The sequence below is a fragment of the Thamnophis elegans genome, chromosome 4 (genome assembly GCF_009769535.1).
Source record: "Thamnophis elegans isolate rThaEle1 chromosome 4, rThaEle1.pri, whole genome shotgun sequence".
Classification (NCBI taxonomy): Eukaryota; Metazoa; Chordata; class Lepidosauria; order Squamata; family Colubridae; genus Thamnophis; species Thamnophis elegans.
The window spans coordinates 79,068,132-79,081,950 of record NC_045544.1 but is presented as its reverse complement, the minus strand read 5'-3'; the positions used below and the strand labels follow the sequence as shown (position 1 = coordinate 79,081,950).

General features: G+C 32.8%; 1 protein-coding gene across 1 annotated transcript in view; it reads right to left on the bottom strand.

Annotated features, from left to right (window-relative positions):
• ZFAND3 (zinc finger AN1-type containing 3) overlaps window positions 1-13,819 on the bottom strand; it is a 104,560-nt gene that overhangs the window by 73,097 nt on the left and 17,644 nt on the right. The window contains exons 2-3 of the mRNA XM_032215857.1: window positions 2,708-2,748; window positions 119-145 (exon numbers count right to left, since the gene is read on the bottom strand). Of these exons, the coding sequence (XP_032071748.1) occupies window positions 119-145; window positions 2,708-2,748 (68 nt within the window). The remainder of the gene's footprint in view (window positions 1-118; window positions 146-2,707; window positions 2,749-13,819) is intronic.

The window sequence follows — 13,819 nt, the reverse complement described above, 5'->3', positions numbered from 1 at the left end:
ATTTTTATGTATTCTGAAAATCCAAAATGTGTAATTATCACATTTAGTTCCTTATTTCTAGACACGTGCAGAATTTGGATTCAAAGGGTAAAGTTAATTAATTTTGTCGTTTACTAACCTTTTTCGTTGTGTGGATTTCTTTTTTCTAGAGAGAAAAAGAAAATAAAATCAAGATAAAAATACTTAAGATATTCTTCATACATTAATAAACATGGAAGCATAGTAAGATTAAATATGCAATTGTTTGTTTAAGTATATCTGATACAAAGATCATAGTTTACCAATTTCTACCATTCTAGAGTTCTCTTTCTCTCTTTCTCTTTCTCTCTCTCCCTCTCCCTATCTTTAATAATTTGATAATAGGTGAGAACAGTTTGCATCCAGGTAACTTCCACCATGTTTGGCAAAATGCACATTTCTTTGGCATTTAACGTTCAACCTAACAAGATTAAATAACCATATTTTAGAAAAGTAGTTTTTAAGAGCTATTAGTAGAAGACACATTTTAACAGCAATGTACCCAAATTAATCTGGTAATAAATATATGTATTTACTTAATAAGCAGGAAACTAAGCAACCAATACATTGCATAGGTAATCTTCAACAAACAACCACTTTTGGGACAAGAATTTCTGTTGACCTTTTTGCCACAATTGTTAAGCAAATTCTGCATTAATTAAGTAAATCACATGGTTGTTTTAAGAGAATCCAGCTTTGTTTGTGAGATGCTGGCTGGAAGTCGCAAATGGCAATCACATAAGACCAGGATACTGCAACCATCCTACACACATGCTGGTTGCTAAGCACCTGAATTTTGATGACATGACTATGGAGATGCTGGGGTCATAAGTGTGAGGACCGGTCGGTCATAAGTAACTTTTTCAGTACCACTGTAACTCTGAATGGTCACTAAACAAATGGTTGTCAGCTGAGGACTATCCGTAGTATCTGTACAACCTCCTTAACAAGAGCCTCAAAGTTTGGGAAGGTCAATTACTCTAGTACCGTGATGGCGAACCTATGCTATACATGCCAGAAGTGGCATACAGAACCATCTCTCCTGGTACACGAGCTGTTGCCCATTGCCCTTCCATGTTCCGATGCACCGGCCAGATGATCTTCACACACATGGGACCGCCAGAAACCAGAAGAGCAGCTGCCCGTGCACATGCACACGCCGGGTGGCTGCTCTTCCTATTTCCGGTGCAGGCATGCATACTGGTCAGCTGCTCTTCTGGTTTCCGGAACCTCCCGTTTCAGCACTGAGTGCTGAAAAGTTTCGTCAATCTTGCTCTAGCATTTATTGTCTAATACTTATAATGTAAATCTATCAATAGATAATTTCAATTTGACATCACAGTCAGAAACTTAACCTATTAGCTCGCTGCTCAATCCTTCAAAAGCATTTAGAAACAACTTAATGTAAGTTTCTGAATGATGGTTGGCTTTATTTTCAGAATGTATGCCTCCTTACTAGGGCTGAGACAAAGTGACTAGCCCAAAGTCACCTAGCTGGCTTCGTCCCCAAGGCAGGACTAGAACTCAATCTCCTGGTTTCTAGCCTGAATCTATACCACTACACCAAACTGGCTCTATTTGCCGCCTATTATTATTTAAAAAATAATCCTTAGAATCTGCCACTTATCGTTTTCTTCTAAAAATGGTCTACAATCTACAGTTCCAGATTAGCATATGGCCTCTTTGCTGAATTGCAGTTTAACATGACAAAACGGAAAAATTATTACACACATATAATAATATTAGCAGTACTTAAATTAGAATTTACCTAAATGTAAACAAAGTAAATGTAGATGAAGTAAATTTATGCTTAGCTCACTCAAATTTACTTAACCCTGAACCTATCCACAAATCAAATGGCCACCCATCAAACAATAACAAAAAATTAGAGTCTTGCTTTAAATATGTTATAAGTTTGTAAAAATCATAATGGACAATCAAATCCATATAATATCACAGCATCTTTTAAATCTGTTTTCATTAATTCTAGGCTTATACTGTTGAAGGTAATAAATTCAAACTAAAAATCTCTGCTATGAATAAGATCTCAGAGTAGTGGATTTAGAAAAATCTAGAACTACTGCAAAGTTGCACATCTGAAATGTTTATATATTCTGTTTTTGTTTACCATATATTAAGATAGTAAAATAGTGACTACTTAATGAGATCACAAAAACAGAAGGTCAAAAACACTTATATATTCAAGAATTTAAAACAAAATTGTAGAAGGCAGGAGATGAAATTATTTGTCACTATCACTCTATAAATAGTCTACTATTGAATTTATGGGACAAAAACATTCCTCTACTTACTACAGCAACCCCACATTAGAGTCAATGAACAGAATTAAAATCTGCCTTACTGAGTTTAAACTTCTAAAATAATAAAATGAACACTAAACTAGTTCTGCCAGAAGTTGACAAGTACAAGGACATTCTACTTTCTGTAATCTTCAGTGAATGAAGGCTTGATTGGTCCCTGTGCAGAAGTGGCTTTTTTTATACACATTGGGGACTGTTTCAAGAAACCTGAGCAAACAAATAAAGCACCAGGTGAGAGAAGCTGGTTTCATGCAACAGATAAGAAACAGATAATCACCTGTAAACTCCAAAGGAATTGTTTCCAATGTGACTGATTATTTTAAGGGAGATTTTAAAAATCCTCAAAGCTAATTTTACACTGCACTTACCAGCAAAGCATTTGGAACACAGATTCATTGTCTTGCTGGACCTGGTGCAAGGGGAAAAAAGAGGAGATCTTAAAAATTCTTCATAGTTATTAATACAGAAGTTTAAAGAATAGAATAAGCTGAGAAGGTAAAAGACAGCAGAGCAAAAACTTTGATCAGCTATCTGGGTCAATGATTCAAAAACTAGCATAGTAAGCCAAGAAAAACATTGGGCCAGCCACTTTTAAAGTACTGCTTTCCTGCACAGTTTTCTTTAAATGTACAAACAGGCTTTTGCTGTTAATTAATATTCAACAAATTTATAAATAATTGTTGGGCAGGGGCTATCACACTACACTTTCCATTTTCCCCACTAGGAAGCTAAATGAAATGACCATGAATAACACAAACTTTTGTCCCTTTTTTAATGAATAAAGGAAAATAGCTACTAAAGTCAGAATTAATTACTTGCTCAGAAAAGACAAAATACCCAATACATTCTTATAAATCTCCTTTTAGTAGCAAGATTACAGGGCTGATTTAACTTACTTAAACGTTATAGCTCTACAGGTCTAGCATGTCTATGCCTTGGAGCAGGTACCTTACAATAATCTATTATATCCACAGTATAAACTCAAGTGGGTTGAAAAGAAGTTTGATAGTTCTGTATAAATTCTATTAATCTATTACTAAAAAACAATTTCAGATCCATTTATTCTATCATGTCACAATAGTCCTATTACAAAACATCAAATGCATAGTAAAGGGATATATTCACATTGGCTGCTTCATACAGTATTCACATTTTCAATATGTAATTATTTGAGTACATGATTCTACATTTCTTCTTTTTTAAGTTTTTTTTTCTAAATGAAAAGTGTCTCTCATCATCGTAGCTAAATTAATTTAAAGTTAGAAGCCGTATAATAAGATTGTATGATTAAATATCAGAAATTCACATTTTTTACTATTCTTTCTAGTATGGTAAAATAACTATTGTGTTCTGAACAACTATTTTGTCTTATAACCAACAAAAACATATTATAAAAACAAGTAAGTTTCTAAAATGCAAATCTGACCTTCTCTGTAGCATGACTATCTATTTTTCCTTGCCTGGATGGTTAAATGGCTGCTAAAATAAAATTAATTTCTATCATATTAGATTTACTTTATATAGCAGAAAATGTTTTCCGGATATTGAAGCACTAGAAAAAAACCATAGATATTCTTTTAGAGGGGGAATTAAGACTAGGCCTTTGTACCAAGATGTTTGTATTTGTTAGTGTAGTGTAAGTAGTGCATGTACACAAACAAAGCATGTTTTATTAATAATTTGTGAATCAGAATAGCAGACTAAATCTGAGTCTGGTATACTCATTAGTGCCTTTTGCACAGATGCTACTGCTGAAATAGCTCACTATACTGTATTGGCGTTTCCTTGACCACGAAAGAAAGAAAAGGCAGAGTTCAATTAGCTCACACTAAAAAATATTCTTTTTAGATATAGAAGTAGGACAACTTCAAATTTTACTAGTTATTTTTTCAAATCAAGAAAGGAAAAAAAATGAAAACCACAGCAAAAAAAAAAAAAACAAATTACCACAAAACTACTGTCTCCCCCAAATTTATCTTATGATAAAGCAAAGTTTAAACTCTTTCTAACGTGCAAATGCAAATAGCCAACAATTATATGAAAGGGGAAACCATACTATTATATGAAAAAGGAGAAAAACAACTTAAAACAGAGCAATAAATAAATTCTAATTTAAAATGTATTTTGAATTTATAATTAAAACAAAAAATGACATGTAGATTGGTATAATCTAATATTGTATTTCAAGAAATGCATATTAAAAATATTACTGCTGTTGAGCAAAACGTTCATGTACTGCATATGGAGAAACCTTTCCATGATGAAAAATATTATTGTAGTTTGCCTCATACTGGACCAACTAAAGACAAACTTTGCACAATTCAAACATCCTGAGTTATCAGTGAGAAGTCATTCATATTAATATGTACATTATTAAATCATAGAAAAGAATTACAGAAAAAACTATATACTTAATACACAGTACTGTTAAAAGTGAATAACTTCAGCAATTTCCATTTGTGCTAGTTCACAAAAGAGCAATTAGATAATAAATTAATTTCTGGACTATATGACTTACTTGCAAATATGAATTCATGGCCTATTATTTTTCTGTACAATAAAGATCTAAATATATATAAAAGTTCTGAGGGAGAAGTTTTATTTAGACGTTTTCATAATAAAAAAAAGTCTGAGAGTTGAAACTACTATTTTGTTGCCTATCTGAGATGAATAAATCTGCAGCCCTGAAATCTCACTAGTGTGTTAGAATGATACTGACCTTTGAAGGGGATTGGTTTCATGAACAAGGAATTTCAAGTGCCACTTAGAATGTTATAAGGTTCAAGGATTTTTTGTGCCTGGAATTTTATTCTATATTGTGTATCAATATGGATTATGGGCATTAGATAGGCAACATGTTGCTCTTTACAAATGCTTTAAAAATAGACTAAAGATAGTCTATTTAAAAGATCAGTTTATCTAAAGATCAAGAGCAAATTTATTGACTGCTTTGATCTATTCATCGATTTTTACAGACTGTTGTCATTAATCTCACTCAAGGCACAAATGATCAGGCTCAAATTATCCTACTTCAGACACATTATACAAAGACCTAGCTCTCTGGAGAAGTCTCTAATCCTGGAAAAGATAGAAGGAAAAAAAGAGAATGATCAGCAGCAAAGTGGATAAGATTTGGACTACACAGCAATGAGTATACAATTGGAAGATCTACAGGACCAGGCTAGGGATAGATTATCATGGAGAAAATCTATTAGTTTGGTTTCTGACTTGGTGGCACATAACCAATTAATCAATTTATTCAGCTCCTCATTTGCATTTGCAATACTTTGAGATATATTAATAAACAAATGTGCAATATATATTATTTTTACATTTTAAAATTATGATGGCTGCTAAACAATTCAATCCACAAACTAATTGAAATTGTAGTTGCTCTGTCACAATATAAAACATGCGTAGGAGTCATTCTAGTTTAACTAATGCTTTAGGCATTGCAAAAAGAGCACAGATGAATTTTAGTCCTACAACCATAAATTCTGAAAGGTTCAGAAGGAAAGTAAGTGAAGAAAAGAAGAAAACATTGTTTAAATATGGTCAAATATATACTAGCAATGTACCATAATTAGTAATGTACACTTCTTCTTGAGTTCCAGTCAGTAGTAATAAGAACAAAGAGTTCAAGATCCTGGCTGTGCCAGAAGTCTCAGGAATCTCCCCAATGCTATTTAACATCTATATGGAAACTATGGTGGGAATATATCCACAGATTCAGGGTACAGTAGCATTAATATGATGATTACATCATATTACACTTTTCCATAATGTGCTTGGACAGGAGATGACTAGCAACTGAAGGTTATGAAGATCCAGAAGTTTACTTTGATTAAAGTTAAATTCCTGTCAAGATAAAATATCTGTTCATGCACAAAACTTCAGCTTCTTTATCCCTATTCCAGCACTGAAGTGAGCTGTCCTTCTTTGAAGGCCAAGATCTTCAGTTTAGTTTTAAGTTTAGCAGTACTGTTTATGTGTTTCTCTTGTATCTTGTTATAATCTTCCCTCCATGAACCTCTGATTTTGCTGTTGTGGGTTGCTATTGTGAATATAACATTGAGAGATAATATGACATGAGCCACTCTGAGATCCTAGAGAAAAAATGGTATATATATGAAATAAACAGAATGCCTATGTCAGCATCCTATTACTTAGATAAATTTGTTTTGATATCATTTCAATAATGACTGTAAATGTTATAGGATTTGCCCACTGGACCAAAACTGAAGTTATTAAACCAAAGTATTTTCAATGAATCTCTCAAAGAAATGGCAAATTCAGTACTTTTGTTTATCAGTACCAGAAATAAGGGATGTGGTGGCTCAGTGGCTAAGACACTGAGCTTGTAGATCAGAATAGTCAGCAGTTTGGCGGTTCGAATCCCTAGCACTCCGTAACAGAGCGAGCTGTTCCCAGCCTCTGCCAACGTAGCAGTTAGAAAGTATGTAAAAATGCAAGTAGAAAAATAGGAAACACCTTTGGTGGAAAGGTATCAGCGTTCCATGCACCTTTGGCATTTAGTCATGTCAGCCACATGACCACAGAGACGTCTTCGGACAGTGCTGGCTCTTCGGCTTTGAAACAGAGATGAGCACAGCCATGCTAGTCGGGAATGACTAGCACATATGTGTGTGTGTGAGGAAACCTTTATCTTACCTTTTACTGGAAATAATGTTTAATTTGGTAAAATGTATTATTAATAATTATAGAGCTACATAATGTAAATATCATTTGTTTGTAAGATGTCAGGGAGCTTTTGCTGTATGAACAGAAGCAAATACTTTTTGAAGAGAACCATCATGATCTAACAATAGCAACATCTGCTTTTCTACAAAGTTAGAAGCACTCTGGTTGCAACTGAAACTGAAGATCAGCAAACTTTAAAAGTAATATGTAAATCAATTGTAATGTGATACATGTCTAATATTTTCAGTATTTTTATCTTTATGTTTCAAATGCTTCTATTATATTTTAAATTGTTTTATTTCCCCTGTTAGTGGTCTAATATTCCTGGAAATAAAATGATTATCAAACAAATATTTTGAAGGCTGTCCTTGAAATACATACTGTAGAATTTGGTATGAGATAGGATAGACCAAGTTTTTATACTAAATGATTAATGAGCTGACAAACTGATTTAACACAACTGCTTTCACTGTTAAGATTAAAAATAATTAAACAAATGAAGTGTGATGAAGAACATAAGGTACTTCATTTGGATTTAGAAAAACCTTTAATGTCCTTTTAAGAGTGAATTCAAGGAGAGAAATGGAACAATTGCTTTTCTTGGAAATGTACTGGCTAAGTTAAAAATCAAAAAGATGCTCAACAATGCAGCTGTTGTTTTAGAGAATGTAATATGTCAAGAATCAAAATCTAATTTTATAAAGTTTTTAGTTGGCTAAAAAGTTCAGAATGGGGAAAAATGATAAAATGCACTTCTCACAATTTTATCACTAATCCTTTTCTATAACAGGTAGTTCTCAATTTGAACAGCTATTTTTAATTATGATGGTTTCTGAAAGTTTGTTTTCAAACTGCTGCAGAGCCTTTCTGGTCATGTAAAATGTTCTGCTACCCCAATTCATAGTCACATGACCACATTTCAGGCTCTTGGCAACTAGTTCACATTTACAAGTGTTTGCCTCATCCTGCATTCATATGACCATGATCTGTTATGCTTTTTGCTGGTTTCCAGCATGATTCAGACTTAAAATCACATGATTCACTTAACTTTACTTAAAGAGCTGCCATAAAACAGTTGCAAAATTGGGGCCAGTCAGATGATTCGACTTAAACCATCACAATCTAAAACCAAAACTCCAGTCCCAAATAGAATTGTAAGTTGAGGACTCTGTAGATCTTACTAAGCTTTAACAGAACATTATTACCTAAGGTGTTATTAAAGCAATTGTTAGTCTAACTGAAACTGGACAATAGCTAAGCATCAACTCAAAGGTTAATCGAAGTGTTGGTTTTAACTTATACAATATAGTCTTTCATAGCTTAGCACAGAGTTATCTGCAGGGTCACATATTTCCAATAAAGTCAACCCAGCTGCTTTGATTGTGCTGGGAAACATAGATGGTTGTACTCTATTTTCAAGATGTTGCAAGGCCTGAAAACCTATTATTTTTTCTGCAGTGGGGTCTCCAACATTAAATACCCTCTGATAAGTTAAAAACATGATTGTTCAAGAGTTCTGTTGAGGTCTGACACCATGTATTTTTGGGAGCAATTTTTAAAGGTATTTCTAAGGTATGTTTGCTTAATATTTCCCTCTCATTATTAAGTTGTCTTTACTAATATGAGCCATCTAGAATGTTTGAGAATTTATTCCAATGTCTCCAAAGCAAGGTTGTGCTTCCCCTCCTTTTTCTCATTTCTATGGACAAAACTTTCATGCTATCATTGTCAATGATTTTACATACTGATCATAACAACACAAATTTTATAATAATATTATCTAAATTAGGATAGAAACCCAGTATCATTATGTGTAATTTTGATAGTCCAAATAATTTCTGTTAAAATCAATTTCTATTACTAAAACAGCTTTTGTCAAAGGAACAGGAGGTGCTATTCTTCTTTGTCACTGCAAGACCACATGCTCTAAAAATAAACTCCAGAGGATTGTGGACTAGTTATTGTCTCAGGCAATAGCATTAGCAGGGAATGCCATTTATCACCTTCAACTTCTTTTAAAGAAGACAAACTTGGATTCAATTGTCTGGATTCATGTCTCCAGACTCCACTGTGGCTGGCTTAAAAAATAGCTTGAAAGTTTCAAGCATAAGCAAGACATCTTTTTTAAGAAATAAAATAGTTTACATTGTATTTATTGTGTATATTAAATTTATTGACTGACTTTCAAAAAGGTCAAGGTGTTAGTTTATGATTCCTTAGAAGTAACTCATTATCTTAAGTTATGCCTCTATATGTATGCCTATGTTTTAAGACTAACTGCAAAGATATTGCTTTCTCTAGCACATGAGCTCATGCTGAAATAGGGGATTCGTCTTGGTAGCATTACTATAACTTTCCCTGTCTATCCCAGTTTATACTGTTTATCCCAGTGTAGTTTGGCAAGAATTTTCAGTTGCAAACTGAACTATGCATAGGCTTTCTAAAATTATTTTGCTGCTTTCTTGGGGGGTTAGAGGAGGTAATTATATATTTGGATTGTTTGGTTTATAAATAATATTTTCAATATTATAATATCCTTTGATCAATTCTGGATAACTAGAACAGAACAGAATGTTATTCTGGAAGGGACTTGGGGGTCTTCTATAGTTCAACCCTCTGTTCAAGCAGGAAACCCCATACTATTTCAGACAAATAGTTGTCCAATCTATTGATAGATATTTTATAAGTCAATGGGCTTCTAAAAGGATACATGCCAAACAAAATGTGGATATAAAAACAACCTGTAATTTTATCAGAAATAGCATTTTTATTGTATTATAAAAAAATCAAACTCTAAGGAAACAATAGTCTTTGCATCAAGGTCAAGTTATTCATTTTTTTTCTCTTAACCCTATCTTCTGGATTGTTGGCTATTCCTGCTAGCTTGGTGTCATCTGCAGATTTGATGGGGAACTCATCAACACTTCAGAAGACAGGCTTAAGACACAGAAGGATCTTGACAGACTTGAACATTGGGCGCTGTCTAACAAAATGAAATTTAATGGTGAAAAAAGTAAGGTTCTACATTTAGACAAGAAAAACAAAATGCACAGGTACAGTATATGTGGTGCCTTGCTCAATAGTAGTAATTGTGAGAGAGATCTTGGAGTCTTAGTGGACAATCATTTAAATATGAGAAAGCAGTGTGCTGCAGCTGCCAAAAAAAGCCAACACAGTTCTAGGCTACATAAACAGAGGGATAGAATCAAGATCACAGAAATTAATTAATACCACTTTATAATGTCTTGGTAAGGCCACACTTGGATATTGCATCCAGTTTTGGTTGCCATGATGTAAAAAATGTTGAGATTCTGGAAAGAGTACAGAGAAGAGCAACACAAATGATTAAAGGATTCGAGGACCAAAATAGTTTACTTAATCAATATTGAACTAAATAGACTTGTCTATTTGTTGAAAAGGTTTTTGAAAGAACAGAAGCTAATATAAACAAATTTTCTATATTAATTGTGGCCTTAACATTGAAAAAAAACCTAAGACAAGGTTATTTCATTTTTTACATGTTATGTTTAATCAAATTTAAGAGGCCATATCACTTCATTTTCTAGCGAGTTTCACAAGTAAGACTACCCAACTCTGTATAAAAATGGAATCTTAAACAGGAGCAGGTTAATAAATCAACAAATTGTAGTTAAGGGCAGCAAAATGACTTTTCTGTATCATTCTGGCAACAGAAAGGTCAGCACTTCCAAACATTTAATGATGTTTCAGCTGAAAACAAGATGAACATGATAATAGGAAATTTTAGTTCTTATCAGCTTTAAAGCTTAAATCAACAACTAGAGACAAAAAAGTTTTTACCTGGTCTAATTCTATCCAGTTTTGCTTTTAGATTATAGTATTTTAGATTTCAAGAATTCAGTCATAATATATTTATGTCTATAATATTTTGTGATAGAAAACAGAATAAAATTAGTTCAAAATTATAATATATTAGTTGTTTGATGTTATTTCACTTCAGAAATATATATATATATGTTCATTCATATTCAGTTCCTTTATTTCACTTCAATTCAACCAAAGTTGAATTGCCAAGATATCTATTATAGAGCCATACAAAATAAAACAAAACCAAAAAAGCAAGCAAAGAACCCATCTTTCAATATAGATTAAATTTCACTGCATTTTGCTGCACTATATACTCCACATGTATAAAACTATAAAAAATAGAGTAATCTGTAACATCAAAAATTATAAGCAGCCTTCATATTATAGTTTGTTTGCAGTGCAGTTTACAGTGCAGTTCAGTAGACATTTAGTGCCAGCTGCTGCTTCTGCTGTTCCCATAGAAACAATTAAACAAGTTGTGAAAATCACACTGCTGATCACAAGCTGTCAAAGCTTAAATAATTATAAAAACTGGCAAAAGAAAATAACTGCAATAGTGCCATGAAATTTACTATTAATTGGGCACTTAAATTTAAAAATGAATCATAATCACAACTGCATGTTATGTCAAAATGTTTTTAAAACACAAAATAAGGTTTTTTTCATACAATCCTAGACAATTTTCAAACAGAATTAAATAAACACAAATAGTTGCAATACCCAGGTAAAGCAAAATCCTAAACTTTCCTGGTAATTTGTGCAATGTAATAAATTTTGATTTAACAACAGTATCCGAAAAGCTATCTTGAAACTCTTAATATTTCATCTTGGGGGTTTAAAGTGTGTTTAGAACTTGTTAAATCTATTTCACAAGGTGGAAGGTAAAATTAGAAGCCACCATATTTGAAATCTCTCTTTAAACCTTTGCCAAGATTATACTCGCAGTTACATTTATGTCTGAACAACTGCATTCTGTCTTTCAAAAACAATTCTGAAGTCAGTATATGCTATAATTTCAGAGCACATACACCTAAAATTGTTCTTCATGTATAATAAATGTAGAACCCATTGGTTCCACCTCTACAGCAATTCAATTCAAACAAATATCTTGCTGAATAAAAGTAAAAAAGAAATTGGAATTGGAAACAAGAACTGATATATAAAGTATTGAAGTAAAGCATCTTTAATTCCCTTACTATTCCATTTAATAGTTTTACAAAACAAATGTTACTTGTTAGGGAACAACTTACATCAATAACTTGGTAATTATTTGGAGTTCCACCTTCTGGATTCTTTATTTTACTCAGCTTATTAGGAAAATAATTTCATTATAAGTAACTGGGCCTGCTCTTCTCTTTGTTTTGTAAAACTACCTTACAAGTCATTAAAGCAAGGTGGGAAGTATTGACTATCTAACATTCCTTTCCGTGATCTCACCTAAATTACACATTGATTTTTTTTAAAAAAAGATACCTCTGCACAGATAAATAACTAGTGAGATTATATTCTAGCAAAGCAATGCCAACTACTGTATAACTTTGGCAAGGTACTAGTACACCATACAGCAATAATTACAGAAGTGATAAGAACTCAAAGCTTACCATCTGTTTTACATAGATAATTTTCAGCCGCCTCTTCTGATTTGTTTATACATGTGCTTTCCCCCCAAAGATCTGATATTTTAACAAACTATTATATTATTATTAAACTTTCTCAATGTCACAATATATACTGCATCAATAAGCAATACAAAATATGCACTTTTGAAAGAGTTAAGTTTTAAAAGTTGAACTTGGGATACAAATAAAACAAAAGAAAAATGTAATATCAGAACATAAGCAATACTCTGTTGGATCAGATCTGCAATTTCCCACTACTTTTAGATAACCAATTCTGCTGCACTAATATCTAATCTTATTTTCAAAGCAGAAAACAAAGTCCTAACAAAGTAAGTAGAAACTAATTGTGTCATCACTTCTGCCCTTCAATTCCACTTTGTATAGAAAGATCAGAAGTGAAGGGGTTCGTTTAAGTGATTTCCCACAAATTCTTAAGCCCTTCTGTTTTCCTAGTATCTCTCCCTCATTTCATGTAGGAAGACATGAGGAACAATGGTTCTTTTTCCTCCTGCATAGCAAAATTGATGTCAACAACTTGGGAAGTGTCTTTCTTTTAAACCCTCTCCTCTTCTGACTGGGTAGGAAGCTGAAGCCAGACACTGAACCAAATCCAATTACTCATCCCTATTTAAACTTATGGGTACCATCACTCACCTATGACCCTAAAACAGATTCCCACAAATGCTCTTCAAACCCTCACTACTTCAACTTCCAGACTGCAAGGACTGTTATCATATTGAGGAAGAAATTGCTCCAGCTGCATGCATACTGGTGATGCAGTATTGTGCTAGTGGTTTTTTGTAACTATATCAATTGACAGTGCTGCCTGAAAATACTGTAAAGCTGTTATTACTGTAGCACTTATAGAAGGCTATATGGGAATATTATGATATTGGGAAAGAAGGCATAACTATGACTGGAGGCGAAGCTCAAGATGTACAAGTATAAATATGCATATAACTTTCAACTCACAAGCTGGAATTGTATGGGACACACTTGGCAAAAAATACAATCATTGCCATGTTTATTAACTTGTTGTGCAGGTGTTTGTTGATATGGATATATTTTAGTTTGATAAATTTTACACACATTCGTTTTTTTTTAAAAAGCACTGAACACATGGACCAACACATCTCTAGCCAGTGTTTCAATTCAAATTTCTATTGAATTATTTCAAGTTGAGACTCCATTTATATTTTAATGTATATCTGGATATTTTTTAAATTATTAGACCCAATGTATTCTGTGACCTACTCTAAAGCCACTATAGAATTAATTTGTCAAGAACAACATATATTTAATCTTAAATAGAAT